Source organism: Halichoerus grypus, chromosome 14, assembly GCF_964656455.1.
Source record: "Halichoerus grypus chromosome 14, mHalGry1.hap1.1, whole genome shotgun sequence".
NCBI classification, from domain to species: Eukaryota; Metazoa; Chordata; class Mammalia; order Carnivora; family Phocidae; genus Halichoerus; species Halichoerus grypus.
The window spans coordinates 29,569,340-29,588,399 of NC_135725.1; the positions used below are offsets into that span (position 1 = coordinate 29,569,340).

General features: G+C 40.0%; 1 protein-coding gene and 1 pseudogene across 2 annotated transcripts in view; one reads left to right on the forward strand and one right to left on the reverse strand.

Moving 5' to 3' along the window:
- Positions 1-8,313: 8,313 nt before the first annotated feature.
- On the forward strand, positions 8,314-9,056 carry LOC144380139 (syntaxin-18 pseudogene; annotated as a pseudogene).
- Positions 9,057-12,448: 3,392 nt separating this feature from the next.
- The window catches only part of SLC35D2 (solute carrier family 35 member D2), a 49,486-nt gene continuing 42,874 nt past the window's right edge, over positions 12,449-19,060 (reverse strand). For both annotated transcript variants that reach the window (XM_078062126.1, XM_036113699.2), the window contains 3 exons: positions 14,884-14,962; positions 13,803-13,885; positions 12,449-13,136 (listed from right to left, as the gene is read on the reverse strand). In XM_078062126.1, the coding sequence (XP_077918252.1) occupies positions 13,034-13,136; positions 13,803-13,885; positions 14,884-14,962 (265 nt within the window). In that variant the 3' untranslated portion in view covers positions 12,449-13,033. The remainder of the gene's footprint in view (positions 13,137-13,802; positions 13,886-14,883; positions 14,963-19,060) is intronic.

Here is a 19,060-nt window from a genome sequence, read left to right on the forward strand (position 1 = left end):
GGATTACACCAAAATAAAAAGGCTTTGCACAGTAAAAGAAACCATCAACAAAACAAAAAGGCAGCCTACTGAATGAGAGAAGATATTTGCAAATGATACATCCAAAAGAGGTTAATATCCAAAATATATAAAGAACTTACACAAATCAACACCAAAAAACCCCAAATAATCCAATTTAAAAATGGGCAGAGGATCCGAATAAACATTTTTTCAAAGAAGACATACAGATGGCCAACAGACAATGAAAAGATGCTCAACCTCACTAATCATCAGGGAAATGCAAATCAAAGCCACAATGAGATATGAGCTCACAAATGTCAGAATGTCTAAAATCAAAAAGACAAGAACTAACAAGTGTTGGTGAGGATGTGGAGAAAAAGGAACCCTCATGCTCTGTTGGTGGGAATATAAATTGGTGCAGCTTCTATGGAAGACAGTATGAAAGACCCTCAAAAAATTAAATATTGAATTACCATATGATCCAATAATTTCACAACTGGGTATTTACCTCAAAAAAACCTACCAAAACACTAATTCAAAAAGATACATGCACCCCTATATTTATTGCAGCATTATTTACAATAGCCAGAATATGGAAGCAACCTGTGTCCATCAATAGATGAATGAATAAGGAGGATGTGAGATACACACACACACACACACACACACACACACACACACACTAGAATGATGGACCTAGAGGTTATTATGTTAAGTGAAATAAGTCAGACAAAGAAAGACAAATACTGTATTATTTCATTTATATGTGGAATTTAAAAAAACAAAACAAATAAACAAACAAAAAGCAAAAACAGACCCATAAATACAGACAACAAACTGATGTTTGCCAGGGGGGAAGGAATGGAGAGATGGGCAAAATGGGTGAAGGAGAGTAGGAGATACAGCCTTCCAGTTATGGAATGAATAAGTCACAAGGATAAAAGGCACAACATAGGGAATATAGTCAATGGTACTGTAATAGTGTTGTAGGGTGATAGACGGGAGCTACACTTGTGATCATAGCATACAGTATAGAGTTGTTGAATCACTGTGTTGTACACTTGAAACTAGTGTAACAGTGTATGTCAACTATACTCGAAATAAAGAAGAAAGAAAGAAAGAGAGAGAGAGAGAGAGAAAGAACAAAGGAAGGAAGAGGACGGAAGGAAGGAAGGAAGGAAGGAAGGGAGGGAGGAAGAAAGAAAGAAAAAGAAAGAAAGAAAGAAAGAAAGAAAGAAAGAAAGAAAGAAAGAAAGAAAGAAAGAAAGAAAGAAAAAGAAAGAAAGAAAGAAAGAAAGAAGAAAGAAAGAAAGAAAGAAAGAAAGAAAGAAAGAAAGAAAGAAAGAAAGAAAGAAAGAAAGAAAGAAATTTCCTATGAAGGAGCCATGAAGAAGAGAAGAGACTATGGATAATTTCATATATATATGAATAAATATGTAATTTATATATATAAATACTGAAAGATAGAATCTGAAAGGAAAGACCAGCACATAAATAGCAGGACTGTCTTAGCCTGAGATTTTCTTGATATGAAGGCCTTGTGAAGATAATTATATTGGAAAGTGATTCCAGTGAGCAGGACTTAGGTTGGGACCAGGAGATTGAACAGGGAAAGAGGGAAAGACACAGATGTGTCGTTGGGCTGGTCACTGCTGAGGCTCCATCCTGGGGAAAGCTCTGAGAAACTGTAGAATGCACTGCTACCTCTTCTCCCTTAAGTACAGAAGTAAAGTGTGTTTATGCACTGGCCCTGTGCCCATTGATCAAGGTTGCGCCATGGACTCTTACCTCTCTCAGTTCCAGATTTGCCTGTATGTCAGATGACTAGTGAGATCCTGTGGGTGAAGAGGAGCCCCAGGGAGGAAAGTGAGACATACCGGCCACTATCAAGTTCAGCCTACATTCCTCTCTAAACTGTGCCATTTGTTGATCATATCACTTTCAGCTAAGATCTTTATCGGGAGCAGCTTCTCAGTTCAAGGGTCAATTGCTCATAAAGCTATGAGCTGCCTAAAGAAAGCACAAATAATATGGAGAGTAAGCTAAAATTAGAGCAAATGAGATGGCCTTTGCTGATAGCAGCTCCCCGTTCCGTCCATTTTTTTCAGGCCACCCTATATTTAGTATGCTCTGTGTATCAGATGCTGCGTTATGTACTTTACGAGGATTATATATCTTGTCTAATCCTCATGAGATGAGCATTATTGCTCTTCCCATTGAAGGGGTGGTTGGCGGAAGTAGGTATTGTTGATCAGCGATCTCAATGCATCTACATCTGCTGCCAAAAGAGTAAAAGGCTTAGATGTTTGATAAATATGAAGACAACAAGTAACTATTTTTGCTAAGGTTTGGTAAAAAGCCAAGCCACCCTTCCCCATCACTCTTTTCCATGACTCTGGTTCCTTTTTCTTCTGAGTATATTATTTACTGTTTTATCTATTTGCTTCTTGTTGGTCTCCTGCCACTAGAACGTCAGCTCCATTGGATAGAGACTTTATTTGTTTTGTGAGAACAGTGTCTGGAAATAGTAGGTAGTCAAAAAATATTTACCATTGAATGAAAAAGGGAAAAATGAGCTTTCACTGGGTTGGGTGCCATGAAGTTTATTGTGTTTAAGAACTTCCTGATGAAGAGATGATATATACCTGTACAGGTAAGGTGCAGATTGCAAAGTCTCGGGGAGCAGGTATAGATCTCAACTGGAAGCCCATGAAATGAGGAAATGCAAAAATGAGAATGAAAAGGAAAAGATTGAATGGGATTCATTCACAATCACCCCATTATCAAATGTTTGTTTAGGTGTTTTATCTATTCCAATACATAATAGAGGACACAACAGTTGCATACAGTGTGATAAAAATATATAGGAGCGAGCAAAGGGGAATCAGAAGCTGGAGAAATTTAGAAGAAGAAACAGGCCTGAAGAAGGATCTCTGTAGGATATTTGTAAGGGCCTGGACTTCTCTCCAAAGCCTCCATGTGAGTGATCTGTGGTATATGTTAGGGAGAAGGATTATAGGAAGTTTTACACCAGAAAGACCTGAAGGGAATTTAACTTTGTGGCCAAATTTTTTTTGTGTGTGTGTGGCCGAATTTTAAGAGTCAAAGATGGCAAAGCTAAGGTTTTCTGTGGATGTAGTTCATCCAGAAATGGAGAACACGCTTTCCTAAAGAAAAAACACAACAAACAAACAATTAGGTAAAAATTAGCTTCCTGAGGGTGAATTTCCTGAAAGTGGTAAGGTCTAGAAAATCTGAAAGAAAAAAGGAACAAAACAAATTCTCTTGGGCTTGGGGGATGTGGAGGGTGGAGTTGGATGTTAGGTGTCCAGCCAGTAGTTGAAGTGGAGCTCTTTGACCAGGAAATCACTTGTTTTCTTGGTCAAAGGTATTTGTCAGACAGACCTCCAAAGAGTTCCAGGATCCTAAGGGTCCCAGGAAACATGTGCCCACTCGTCCTTCTTTGTGTTGTAGAGAGAGACCAAGGACAGCTGCTCCAAGATGGTTCACTTTGGCAGGTAGATGATGCTGAGCAGAAAACAATCAAGGCCCAAAAGACTCAGGCAGAAACTTTGACCTCCCCTTCCACACTCTGCCTAAAAGAAAGGGGAGAGCTGTCACCATGGATAACTATATCATGATATGAACTAGGTATGGTAGTCAAGGAGCACAAACTAGCATGGCTGTTTTGATCAAAGTTCTCTCTATGTCCCATTGTTTCCGAGTGGTCCGGCAAACATCGGTTTGCCAAACACTTACTCTCTTTCATCTTTCTGTGAATTGCTTTCCTTCCCTTTGAAGTCCCAGACCCCTACCCCCTTCTCCTTAGTTCAGAATGGCATATGTAGCTAATTTTGCCTGACTGTCTTTGGACTCTCATGTCTATATTTCCCCATACATATAGAGCTAAATTTGATTTTCTCTTGTTAATCTGTCTCATGTTAATTTAATTCTTGGTCCAGTTAGCAGAACCTCGAATGGCAAAGGAAAACTTTTTCCTCCCCAACAGTATCAAAGCCCCTCTCCCATTGTTGTCTGCAGGGCTACATTTCCTTGTCTGTGGGGCAGAGTATGTCTTAGGTCTAGAGCCTGGAATCAGAAGAGACATTCCCGATTCCTACACACCCATGTTTCTTTCCCTTCATTCGGTGGTGGAACTCTGGGGGACCAAATCCCAGGCTAGTATTTCTGGCCTTTCCTAAAACTCTCTGTGCTGTTCTAACAAATAATATCACTGTTATGTAAGTGATATAAGACAGTAACATGCTGCCTAGAGAAGTATATTTTGTGCTTTGATTTTTTTCTTTTCTTTTAGCAAAAATTTGTTGTTCCCATCCATTTCTGCTAGGGCAGAAATAAAGTCCACTTAGGGAGGGGACTATTTTTAGCACAGTGTGGGTAGGCCTTGGCTTGCACAAATGAGGTGCCCCAGCCTCTATGCTGACTCTCCCAAGATTTTCAGACAGGTCCAGGTCTCCCTAGTGCAGAATGACTGGCGATTACAAATTTTATAAAACCTCACTGGATCACATGGTTAGTAGAGTCCTGAGTTAGAGGTGAGTCTGGATTGAGGAAATACTTTTTGCCTAGTAGAGATTACATGTATTATTAAACAGATTCTGAAGTCAGTATCATTTGTGAGATCAACTTTCTCCCAGCTACCCAGGCTGGAAAAATTAGAGTCGTCTGGAAATTTCTCTTTCCTTGATAGATAGAAGCGGTCACCAAATCCGACATTAGAACCAATCCCGCCCCGTGATTTTTTCCTTTCCATGCCCTGCCATCTCCATGGCATAGCACATGGTCTGGGAGACAGTGAGGAGGAAGGCATGGACTCTGAGAAAGACATTCCAGATGTGCATTTTGGCTCTGTCATGTGACTTGGACAAGCTAAACTTTATGCCCCTCAAGTTACTCTTATAAAATGGGATTAATACTCCTTACTTTGCAGAGCTACTGTGAAGTTTAAATGAAATAACATCTATAGAAGTACAGGTGACTAAACAGTGTAGTCCCAATTATACATTTATATGTGACAATTAGCAAAAAAGAAATATAGGGATAGTCACCAAAATGTTAACAATGTTTTTATATTGAGATGGTGAATTTAAGGGCTTGTTTTTTTAATTGTATCTTTGTGCTGTTTTATACTTTTTAAATTTCCACAATTTATTACTTTTGTAACTAAAAATCATGAATTGGAATTAAAATTCCACCAAACCTTTAAGAACCAGCTGAGTTGATACTTCTTTTATTAAAACTTCCCAGCTCTTCCCATTGGCAGAGGTCCTTCTCTGAGCAAGTTACAGAATCGCTCTGAGACCTAGCTTGCTCGCCTATAAAATGAGGACTGGGGGCGCCTGGGTGGCTCAGTCAGTTCATGATCTCGGGGTCATGAGATTGAGCCCCGCCTCAGGCTCCACACTTAGAGTGGAGTCTGCTTGAGATTCTTTCTCCCTCTCCCTCTGCCCCTCCCCCACTTGAGCTCTCTAAATAAATAAATAAATAAATAAATAAATAAATAAATAAAATCTTTTAAAAAATCAAATAAAATAGGGGCACCTGGGTGGCTCAGTCATTAAGCATCTGCCTTCAGCTCAGGTCATGATCCCAGGGTCCTGGGTTCAAGCCCCACATCGGGCTCTCTGCACAGCAGGAAGCCTGCTTCTCCCTCTCCCACTCCCCCTGCTTGTTCCCTCTCTTGCTGTGTCTCTCTCTGTCAAATAAATAAATAAAATCTTAAAAAAATAAAAAATAAAATAAAATGAGGACTAAAACCTTTAAATGAAAAATATATATACAGTATTATGCATATATAATATATATTATACATATATATTTTATATATTATATATTGATTACATATTTTATATGTTCTCTATATATAATATTCTATATACATATATTTATATATAGATATAGATATAAATATAGATATCAATACTTGGGCTATAAGAAGTACTTGATAAAAGTACTTTTCTTTTTCTGAATACCAGAAACAAACAAGCAAAAAAACAAAAAACTGTAACTATGTGAATGACTGTGTTCTGATAAAATTTAATTTACAAAAAGTCAGTGGGCCAGATTTGGACTATAGGCCCTAGTTTGCCCACTCCTGCCCTAAAGAAAGACTTGATTAGATTCGGGGTTTGATTTTCTGGCAAGCCTTCTTCATAGGTGGTGCTGTGTGTTTCCAGAGAAGGTACATGATGTCTGGTGTCTCTTTTTCTGACACTAGCATCACTCATGACCAGTGCCTAGATCCAGTCTTTAATTATGAGTTGCAAAAATGGTGATATTCTAATTCTATCCTTTTTCTTCCTTTATTCTAAAAAACAAAACAAAACAAACAAAACACCTAAACTACAGGACTGCACAGAACACTGAAATATAGTTAATACAGAAAAGGTGAAGTAAGTGCTTGATTCTTTCTCTTTATTTACCAGATTTAAAGTAATGAGTTGGTTCCCTGGCATCCTACAAGGTGGACCAAAGACTTGGTTGGTTTTTTGTAGTTTGTCTGTTTTTTGTTTTTGCAGGGTTTTTGGCGAGAGAATCATCATGAAATGTGGATTTCAACATTTTTTTATTTGTTTCAATCCTTTGTAGTTATTATTCTTATCAGTGCTCAACATGGCCCAACTTTGGCCAGTGGGACCTCTTCAAGTTCACTCCTGGGTTCTTTGGACAAGATCGACAAGACTCCAGCAGTCTTTGCTAGTGTCTGTGTTTTTCCAGAATGAAAAACTGCTTCAGACACAGAATGTGCCTTTTCTCAGAGAAGCCTGATTCCTTTTAGTGGAAAACCACATCTAGAGACTATAGACTGGACACCAAGAGTACTCTTTGTTACTAAATTTGTCATTTTTTTTTTAAAGATTTTATTTATTTATTTGACAGAGAGAGACACAGCAAGAGAGGGAACACAAGCAGGGGGAGTGGGAGAGGGAGAAGCAGGCTTCCCGCCGAGCAGGGAGCCCGATGTGGGGCTCGATCCCAGGACCCCGGGATCATGACCTGAGCTGAAGGCAGACGCTTAATGACTGAGCCACCCAGGCGCCCCAGTTTGTCATTATTTCTAACCCTTTCTAGGGCAAAACTGGGGAACTCTTTTAAGTGAATGTACTTCATGAGTCAAAGTTAGGATTATATGAGTTTTACTTAATATCTTTTATTTTATATTTGGATTATTTTTCTCTGACACCGAATATCTTGATTCTTAACACATTGACTTTGTCCTCTGAGGTGTAAATATATTTGTTTCACTTTCATTTTTTTTAGAGATTGCATCTTTTTTAATTCTCTGTGGTTTAACTTTGTTTTATAAATGTATAAAACATTTACATGGCTTCAAAGTCAAATTTACAATTGAAAATTCACTCAGGAAAGTCTTGAATCTATCCTTTTATTTATTTATTTATTTGAGAGAGAGAAAAAGTTGGGGGAGAGACAGACAGACAGACAGACAGAGAGAATCTCAAGCAGACGCCATGCTGAGCATGGAGCCTGACACGGGGCTTGATCTTAAGACCCTGAGATTATGACCTGAGGCTCATCATGAGAGGAGTGGAGGAAAAAGTCAGAAGGCACACAGACAGAATGTCCTGAACCTGAGCATCCCCAGGAAGGGCTTGGGATTTTCTGGCTTCATCCTAAGGGGCATGCTTTCTTTGTCCACATGTTTCAGCGTCTGACGACAGAAAGGAAAGAGAGATTCTGAGCTGCTGAGAGCCTCAGTTTCCTGAAAACTACCACAGAGCAGCAGCTACTGGTCGGCTAGGTTGCTGACCCTTGCCAAGCCCCAGCACCCAAAATGTATCCCCAAGTACACATATTCATTCACAGAAAACAAAAATGATTCATAAGGCCAAGTAACCAAGACTTTAAAGTTGAAGTGGTTTTTCCGCCCTTGTCCCCATCTGATAAATTCCTAGTCATCCTTCCAATATGCCTTCTCTGTAGAGCGATGCTCTCTTTAGAGTTCTTCCCACCATAATTAGAAATAAGAATGATAACAATAATATTATTATTAACAACAGAAACTAACTTTTATCGGTCACTGGGGGCCAAGCAATGCCAAAACACTCTCCATGCCTTATCTCATTTAATTCTTACAATACCCCTTGGAGGAAGGTGCTGTCTTCATTTGATGGATTGGATGGTTGTAGGCTGGGGGAGAAAAAGGCCTGTGGCCTCTATCTCGGTGCCTTGCACACCTACTCTGTCCTAGCCCTTACTGCACCCAACTGGTCACCATCCGTGTGCTCTGTCCCACACAAGATTTTACGCACTGGCAAACTGAGAAGTTATTATATGAATGCTTATGGCCACATCATGCCTGAATGTTGAAGGACGACATACACAGAAGATCAGATAGACGGGGGACGCTCAGACGTTGGTGAGGATCTGCTCATAAGCCATTAGGCAACTAAGAACACAAGCCCACAGAGATACATTTCCAGCAAGAACAGGAGTACTGTTTCAGATTTCACAGCCTGTTACTTTAAAACAGTATGCAAACTTCACTCAGGACAAAGAGCCACAGGAGTTAAGCACGTGGTGATGAGAAAAGATTATCTAAGTTGGAACCAGAACCAAATACAAAGAGAATCCATGTCTTCTGAGAAAATTCACAGAAACCTTCAAAAGTCTCTGAAGAAAAACCTGTCACTGAGGAATATCCAAACAAGACTCAGAGCAAAGCACAACCTGAATCAGGCACCCAGGGAGACGGCAAAGGGAAAATGAATTATCCCTGCAAGAAACACAAATGTTTGGACAAGAAAATCAGTGCCTAATTGGTGAAGTACAGCCTATTGGATGACGTGGGGCAAATCAAAGGAAAAGTGGTTGAAATTTCCAGACTCTAACAGATAGTCACAGAGAAGCTTTTACAAGAAGCAGCCGAGATGGATGGCCTTCACCAAGTAGTTGTAGAAGTCACTGAGGATATCAAGGAGGGCGATGAAGAGCGGCTTCTGAGCGTGGGCGCTCTTCTCCCCGGCGATGTGCTCCTTCCCCTTGCTCTTCCTCCATCGCTAGCACAGCCTGTCTAGGCAACGTCTGTGGCCGGCGCTGCCCCTACTCCCGGCAGACGGTGCCTGTCCGGGGTCTCCAGCGTCAGAGTGCTTTGTGACCAGTTGTCCCCCCAGAGCTGAGACAAACACATGTCCGCTCACAGAGGGTACACCCAAACCTGTGGTTTTAAGCTTATTTTGTAGCTGAAAAACAATGAAGTTGAAAAGAAAGGAGAAAACTAAACTCAAATGATTGTGCAAAAAAAAAAGTAACTGGGGCGCCTGCGTGGCTCAGTCGTTAAGCGTCTGCCTTCGGCTCAGGTCATGATCCCAGGGTCCTGGGATCGAGCCCCGCATCGGGTTCCCTGCTCAGCGGGAAGCCTGCTTCTCCCTCTCCCACTCCCCCTGCTTGTGTTCCCTCTCTCGCTGTGTCTCTCTGTCAAATAAATAAATAAATAATCTTAAAAAAAAAAAAAAAGTAACTGAAGAGTCTGAAATTGACATATGTAACCACCATTTTCCTGAGGGCTCAGATACTGTATATAAATAGAAATAGAAATGTGGGTATATGTATATATACATAATATATATAACTCTTCTCTAAACTAGGTTCTAGTCTTTAAGCAAATTTAGCTGTCCAAAACTCCAGTGTCCCTGTACTTGAGATACATTTAATATGCAGGAAAAATATTAACACATCAGGGAAAAGTCCAAGTTAACAAATGGTGTCACTGTTATTTGTAGTACAATAGCCAGAAGTAAGCAAAATATCAGGGATATTAAATTAATTTTCTTTGTCCCATCCATTGTAAAATGGCTTTTGCAACATCTTTTAGTAAGAATAAAAGAAATCTGGAGACCTGGGGCATTAGGCTACATTTCCTCTTTAGCCTCCTTGAGGCTCATGAATCCCTTTCGTACCACCTCTCCGCACCCAGCTTCCTGAACTAATCTTAATTCGAAAACCAGATTGGAGCTCCCACCACCGCCACAGCGCGGGAAACTGGGTCTTTAGGGATCGTCTAGAAATTGCAAATGCTTCCGGGCTGCTCTTTGCGCGCCCTCTGCTGGCCACACATGGAAGCAGGCGAAGTCTCCACAGAAAGGTAAAAAGAAAGGGTCATGTAAGGACGTATTCAGGGTGATTGCAGAAGAAAAAAATTAAATAGGAACCCCCAATGACTCAACAACAAATCACACAACCCAATTCAAAAATGGGCAAAGGATTTAGAAAGCCACGTCTCCAAAGACATATAAATGGCCAACAAGCACATAATTATATATGTCCAACATCATTAAAAATTAGGGAAATACAATCAAAACTCCAATGAGATAATCACCTCACACCCATCAGAATGGCTACTACAAAAGCAAAACAAAACAAAAAAAACCACTCAGAAAATAACAAGTCAGACAAGATGTGGAGAAATTGGAACCCTTGCACGAATGTAAAATGGTGCGGCTGCTATAGGAAAGAGTAAGGATGCCCGGACCATGGGGCTTGGAGAGCTCCGGGCTGGCGAACACATCGATGATGTGTGAGAGGGTGGTGCACCCGGAGAGGGCATGGAAGCTCCAAGCTCCTTCCCACACACCGCTTCCTATGCATCTCTTCTTTCTGGCTGTTCCAGAGCTGTATTCTTTATAAGAAACCAGTAATAGAGAGTCAAGCACTTTCCCTGAGTTCTGTGAGCCATTCCAGCAAATTATCCAACCTGAGGGAGGGGGGTGTACAAACCCCTGATTTCATGGCCAGTTGGTCAGAAGCACAGGACGTGGGATTGGCATCTGAAGTGGGGGAAGTCTTAGGGGACTGAGTCCCTCACCTGTGGGGTCTGCACTAGCTCCAGGCAGTTAGAATTGAATTGTAGGACACCTGCTTGGTGTCCAGAGAGGAGAATTCCTTGATATGAGATAAAAAAAAAAAAAAAAAAAACCCACACATTTGATGTCAGAAGTGTTCTGTATATAGAGGAAATAAATTTTAATATCCAAAAGAATTAAAAGCAGGGTCAGAAGTGTTCTGTATATAGAGGAAATAAATTTTAATATCCAAAAGAATTAAAAGCAGGGTCTGTACACACCTCTGTACACCCATGCTCATAGCAGAATTATTCATAAATAGCCAAGTGTCCACTGACAGATGAATGGATAAGCCAAATGTGGTATATCCATCCATATGATGAAATACTATTCAGCCTTCAAAAGGAAGAAAATTCTGACATCTGCTACAAGGAGGAACCTTGAGGACATTACCCTAAGTAAGCCAGGCACAGAAAGACAAACACTGTACAATTCCACTTAGATCTCTAGAGTAGTCATATTCATAGAGACAGACACTAGAATGATGGTTGCCAGGGGCTGTGGTGAGTTACTGTTTCATGGGTGCAGTTTCATTTTGTTTTGCAAAATGAAAATGTTCTAGAGATTGCTTGCACCACAATCTGAATATACTTAACACTACGGAACTTACACTTAGAAATGGTTAAGATAGTAAATTTTATGTTCTGTGTGTTTTACAATTAAAACTAAAATTTTTTTTAAAAGATTTTATTTATTTATTTGACAGAGAGAGAACACAAGTAGGCAGAGTGGCAGGCAGAGGGAAAGGGAGAAGCAGGCTCTCTGCTGAGCAGGGAGTAGGACGTGGATCCCAGGACTCCAGGATCGTGACCTGAGCCGAAGGCAGCCGCTTAACCGACTGAGCCACCTAGGTGCCCCAAAACTAAATTTTTTTAAAAGGTAATTTGAAACAACGCATCAATATAATCATTCCTTCATTTGCTACTCTGTCCCACATCTGGCTCAGCTTCTAGAAACTTAGAAAGTGAGAGCTAGCAAGGATTTGGAGATCCAGTTCAACTTTAAGATTAAAAGAATGGAGGCCACAATGGCAAGGTAAGCTGTGCGACTGTCAGGTGGTTAGCGGTGGAGGTGGGATTAGAACGGCTCCTGTCTCCCAGACTGGAGCCTCGCCCTGCACCACAGCCCCAACAGGGATGGCCCACTGCTTTATTTTAAGTAGGCTCCACACCCAATGTGGGGCTTGAACTCATGAGTTCAAGAGTCATGTGCTCTTCCAACTGAGCCAGCCAGGCACCCCAGCCCATTTCTTGATGGAAATGAAAATAATAATGTTCAGCCATTCAGGGCTCATTCCCACACAGGGAATGAGGTCTGGGAGGTCAGATGAGCCTATGAAAAAATGTACCTTTGGTTAAAATCCAAGTGATCTGAATTTCAAAACCCCCTGAACAAACCTGGGGATATGGGGAGAGAAATACGAGCTACTTAATGTGAATAGGGCACATGGAGGTTTTTTCCCAATTGAGTTATTTTGTAATATTTTCCAGCATGAGCCTTAAAAGGAATATCACCCTTCAGGCAGTCTTTCTGCTTATCTACAATAATATCACAGTATGAGACCAGCATATAAATTATTTTTTATTTTACTTTGATGACTGGGAAAAGATACCAACATATATGATCAAATCAGAGCTAACAAATAACTTGCAGTTAATTGGCTAATTTTATTAAAATAAAGACATGTTTGCTTAAATTGAAAAGAAAATGGTTCTCACTGGCACTTCGCTTTGGCTGGGATCCTTGAAATGAAGGCCAAGGTGCTGATAATAATCACTCTCACACCATTGCCCGTTTCCATCCTCTTCAACGCACCTGGTACTGCAGAACAACAGCTCAGAGATGTGGCTGGGTGACCAAACGGTCAGTGCTCTGCCCGCACTCGGTTACGATCCCTTTAATCAATGGTCTCCTCTGAAAGATGCGCTTTCAGATGGTAAGGCTTTGCCCAAATACGCTTCTCTCGGGGCTGAGGATGGCTCACTGTGCAGTAGTATCTGAGGTAGGTTCTCTTCGCAGCCAGCAGACATTCCTGCTGTGCTTTAACCAGGGGGCTTTGTGCTGCCGGTGAGCAGAACATCTGGCTTCACACTCCTACAGCGGGGAATGCCCCCCCGCCCCCACGTTCCCAGGCGGCAATCCTGCCTCAGATTCTAACTCTTCAAATCCAGAGGAATGTTTTCTTCGTCCACAGGTTGTTTAGGGTTTGATTGGCCGCTCAGAGTTAAAAAGGAATATCTCAAGCCCCCTGCCATGCTGAAAGGAGAAAAAAAAAGTGAAAGTAAATAAACCCATAGGTAGTACCACCAGGTCTGCATAAAATCTACATCTCTATAGATCTAACCAGCTTAATTTGAAGGGAGTGATTGAGACCCCTGTTTTTCTCCTAGCTTGTGGATTACTTGATGAGAATTACCCCCTCTTACTTAGAAATCTTTTGGGGCAGAAAAAGAATAGATCAAATCCAATACAAAACTTTGGAGAGAAAATAAATATTTGCTTATTATTGAGTAAACTATACTATTATCCTAAGACAGTGTCTCACCTAGGACCCCAAAATGCCTTTCAAAAGTATCTCAGCCCCTCCTCCCAATATCCTTAATGTTGGGAGCAGGACGTCAGTAAGGCTCACTTCACAAAATGAAGGCAGACAACTTAGGAGCCTTTTTTTTTTTTTTCTTTTTTTTTGGTGAGAAAGACACATGAATTAAATTCAGATCTCAGCCCCTTGAATCTTCATCATACACATCCCCATGATCCACGGAGCATGTCATAAAAACAGATGAACTGAGTGATTTAAGTAAAATTATCTTAGAAACTAAAATGTCAAAACACCTCCCGTTCTTTCACTTGTAACAGATTAATCACACTTTTTAAAATTCATATTTTACTAAAATGAGTTCATTTAGAAATCCCACTTACCAAATATTTAACCCTACAAAGTTTAACACAGAGAAAATGTAGTCTCCACCAACTAACATTCCAATGTAGGCAATGGAAACATTCTGCAGAAAAAGAGAGAGGATTAGTCATTTTAAAAGGGAAGGATTTAGGAGAAAATATATATATATGGTAAAATCTGAAACTAAATATTTTAGTTACTTTGCCCAGAGACTTGTACACAGTTGCTGTTCACAGAATGTTGAATGAACGAATAAAAAACCGCTACATATGGCTTTATATGGCATGGTAATTACAGAACACTGCAGCATTCATGCCCCTTATAGTTAATACACAGGAAAAAAGATGTAAGAGTTGAGTTGTAATCAGCTTTCCAGATCCCGGCTCTCTACCACCATTGGGTAGTGAATTTTAATCATACTGACCCTAAACTTGCATGGATTAGACATCCAGCAAATTCCAAGCAGTGCCCTGCCCTGTGTATTCTAGGAGGGTCTACATAGTCAACAGACAAGTCTCCTGTTAGAGCAGGCGGTCCTTCTCACTCCTCTCTTCGTGTGATTGGAAAAACAAAGCAAGGGATAGAGCACAGAACACCCCACCCTCCTCTTCATTGTTGTGTGTACTCAAATGCACAGATACAAAACATACCTACACACAATCCATGAGTTTAGTACCTTATAACTGAGCATATATCTAAATTAAAAACAGTTCTTCACAAGGCTTCCCTTTCTTAGTCAACGGGTTCTCCCAGAAAACCAAGTTGTACAAACAAGGTACCAAACAAGGTGTCTTGGTGAGTGCAGAAATTTGGAATATTTTTCTGCTTTTTTTACTTCATTCTCCCAGACCATCCCCTCCTACTGCCCCCAAATTAAAGGTCATAATTTGTCTCTCCTTGTTTAAATTAGCAAGCCCTCCCTCTGTTTCATGGATTAGGGTCGAGAGGATCTAAGAAGAGATCACTCAGGTACAGCTGAAAAGGTCACAAGCCTCCACGCTTCCTATTCCACCCATTACAACAATAAAATCGAACTCTGCTTCTCTCGCGAAGACTGGGCTCACGGCCAGTTCCCCATTTCCCAAGGCTTCACCCACTTACCTTGATGGCTCCAACCACTGCTGTTGTGAGGGCCGAATTGTAATAGCTGCACAAAACTGTGGAGTACATCAACAGAAACCTGGGGCAAAGGAAGGAAACACCTGGATGTGTGCCTGACTGTGCCGGGTACCCGAGATTAAGAAGAGTCTGTGCATGACCCACCCACAAGTACTTTGAACAAATAAAAAAGAAAAACATCCCATAAAGATTTTATAACCTACATCTTAAAACATCTCCTTTATAGCTCCGACTTTTTACAGGAAAATGGTCCAATCGAGCATTAGCCAAACTTCCTACCTTAGGAAGTTTGTTCTGTCTGTGCATTTCCCATTATGTTCCCATGTAAAGGGGGTAAGGATGGGGAGTTTTTTATTTAATGGTCTGAAATCTTTTTACAGCTACAGTGGTCTTTAATCCTCTGTGTGCATCAGAAACACCTGGCACATTTTTGGGGTAGCTGGGCGGCTCAGTTGGTTGAGCGACTGCCTTTGGCTCAGGTCATGATCGTGGAGTCCCAGGATCAAGCCCCGCATCGGGTTCCCTGCTCAGTGGGGAATCTGCTTCTCCCTCTGACCCTCCCCGCCTCGTGCTTTCTCTAATAAATAATAAAATCTTTAAAAAAAAAAAAAAAAAAAAGGAATCACCGGGCATATTTGTCACACACGATGCCTGACAGAAGTTCTCCCTCACTGGGCCCGCTGGCTGAGTGCAGCAGCAAAGCCCCACAGATAATACTCACAGGCAGCCAGCTGAGAACCCCCGGTGGTTAGAAGGGAAAATCAGTGAGGGATTGCTGGCTTTGGATAAAGGAGACTGAAATTAATGGATTCCACAGCAATCAGACAACAAAAAGAAAAGGCATCCAAGTTGATAAGGAAGGAGTCAGACTTTCACTGTTTGCAGATGACATGATACTCTATATAGACGACCTGAAAGACTTCCCCACAAAACTGCCAGAACTGATAAGTGAATTCAGTAAAGCTGCAGGATACAAAATCAACGTACAGAACTATCTGTTGCATTCCTATACACTAATAATGAAGCAGCAGAAAGAGAAATTACAACAACCCCATTTACACAACTGCACCGAAAATAATACCTAAGAATTAACTTAACCAAAGAGGTGAAAGACCTGTACTCAGAAAACAAAAAAAAAAAAATTGAAGATGACACAAAGAAATGGAAAGACATTCCATGCTCATGAACTGTAAGAACAAATGTTAAAATATCCATACACTATATGCTGGCTAACTGAACATAATAAAAAAATAATATAAATAAATAAACAAATAAATAAAAAAAAAAAAATGTCCATACAAAGCAATCTACCTATTTAATGCAATTCCTATAAAAATACCAACAGCATTTTTCACAGAACTAGAACAAACAATCCTAAAATTTGTATGGAACCACAAAAGACCCCAAATAGCCAAAGCAATCCTATAAAGCTGGAGGTATCACAATTCTAGACTTCAGATTATATTACAAAGCTGTAGTCATCAAAACAGTATGGTACTGGCACAAAAATAGACACACAGATCAATAAACAATAGAAAACCCAGAAATAAACCCACAATTATATGGTCAATTAATTGTTGACAAAGGAGGCAAATTCTTGCCTGTGGGAAAGACAGTCTCTTCAACAAATGGGTGCTGGGAAAACTAGACAGCAATGTGCAAAAGAATGAAACCGGACCACTTTCTTTCACCATACACAATAATACTCAAGATGGATTAAGGACCTAAATGTGAGACTTGAAACATTAAATCCTAGAAGAGAACACAAGCAGTAATTCCTTTGACATTGGCCATAACAACATCTTTCCAGATAGGTCTCCTGAGACAAGGGAAATAAAAGCAAGAATAAACTATTGGGATTACATCAAAATTAAAAGCTTCTGCACAGCAAAGGAAATAATCAACAAAACTAAAAGGCAACCTACTGAATGGGAGAAGGTATTTGCAAATGATAGATCTGATCAAGGGTTAGTCTCCAAAATCTATAAAGAACTTACAAAATTCAACACCCAAAAAGCAAATAATCCAATTTAAAAATGGGCCGAAAACATGAACAGACTTTTCTCCAAAGAAGACATCCAGATGGCCAACGGATACATTAAAAGATGCTCAACATCACTCGGCATCAGGGAAATGCAAATCAAAACCACAATGAGAGGACAGAATGGCTAAAATCCAAAACACAAGATACAACAAGTGTTGGCAAGGATGTGGAGACAAAGAAATACTCGTGCACTACGGGTGGGAATGCAAACTGGTACAGCCACTGTGGAAAACAGTATGGAAGTTCCTGACAAAGTTAAAAATAGAACCATCCTATGATCCAGTCATCAAACTACTGGGTATTTACCCATCAAATATAAAAACACTAATTCAAAGGGATACATGCACCCCTATGTTTACAGAAGCATTATTTACAATAGCCAAACTATGGAAGCAGCCCAAGGGTCCATCCACTGATAAATGGATAAAGAAGAGGTGATGTATATATACAATGGAATATTACAAAGCCATAAAAATGAATGAAATCTTGCCATTTGCAACAACATGAATGGAGCTATAGAGTATAATGCCAAGTGAAATAAGTCAGTTAGAGAAAGACAAATACCATTTTATCTCACTCATATGTGGAATTTAAAAAACAAAACAAGTGAGCAAAGGGGGAAAAAGGGAGAAACAAACCAAGAAACAGCCTCTTAACAAAAGAGAACAAACTGATGGTTACCAGAGGGGAGGGAGGTGTGGGGATGGATGAAATAGGTGATGGGGATTAAGGAGAAAGGAAAGGAAAGGAAAAGGAGAAAGAAATTAATGGATTCCACATGCCAACAACACCCCTATGCCCTATGACCAGTTAATTCACCAGGCATTCAACACTGAGCACTATATTGACACTTACTGTTAAGAAAATGACTACAGAATTGTGACCAAGCACCAGTCAAAAAAATATATATATATAGATATAGATATATAGATATATATATAGAGAGAGAGAGAAGAATACAGAATCCAATCAGAAGAAATATGTTCATTCCAATCAAGAAGTGAAGAAAATTAGCTGCAATCTAAGTGGGGTGCAAAATTCTATCCACCCAAAAAGATACAGAGAGATCATAAGGTGTGTTGGATTTTAAAGCTAAATCCCAGTTAGGAGGCATAAGCCTGGATCCCCCATTGGCAGAACAGAGGGAATCAGACTCTTAAGAAAGAGCTCAGCCCACGTTGCTGTGTGTTAGATAGTCTCTTCCTGCAGAAATTTAGTGCCCAGTCCCCGGTCCAGGCCAGAATCTCTATTAATAAGAGAATCCAGATCACAAATCAACACAGTAACCACTTTCAGCCTGAGTATGTTTCTTACCAGGGATGGTAAAGAAAAAATCTTAGAGATAAAGCACACCACGCTTTTATGTTAAGGAATAAACTCAATTATAAACTTAAATTCTGTAATCTTCAGAATAACACGCATCTCTGTTATTAAAGTAATCACAGCCATTTGACAAGTTAGAGGACCCAACATCTTGGCCTCTGTGGTTTGAAACTGAAATGTGCAATGGGATTAGACTTGCAATTTTCATTTGTAAGAAGTAAGAAAATCCGTGTCAGTCTAAACACAATATTTGATGTTTAAAGGAAGCTGATTTACCACATTTCTAAGTTCGGTTTACTAAATTGCAAAGAACTGCTTCGGTGTGTGAAGCAACCTGGCTCATAAGCTTTGCAGAGGGCCTCATTAGGGCTTGGAGTAGCTGGAGAAAAATCAGGTGAATCAATTTGTAAATGCAGTTTAAAAAGCTTAAATTTTTTTTTAATTCACTGAGTGGTAAAAGAAACCAACTTACAGTAAGTGTTTAGGAGATTTTAATCAGCTAAACGAGTTAATAAGCCATTAATCAAATAATTAAATGTTACGTTAGTACAAAAATTACTAGCTTTATAAATAGAGCAACAGTATTTATAAATTGAACCTAAAGCCTTAAAAAAAAATCTAAGGTTTTTTAATGTTTATAATTTTAATAAATTCAACATGAATTCAGAGCCCCAGGAACTATAAATAATCCTATTCATGCATAAAATAAAAAGACTAAAAAAACTCAACGTGATGTTACTGAGTGCCTACTCTGTTCAGCCCAGATAGTAAGAGTAGATAACCCACAGCATC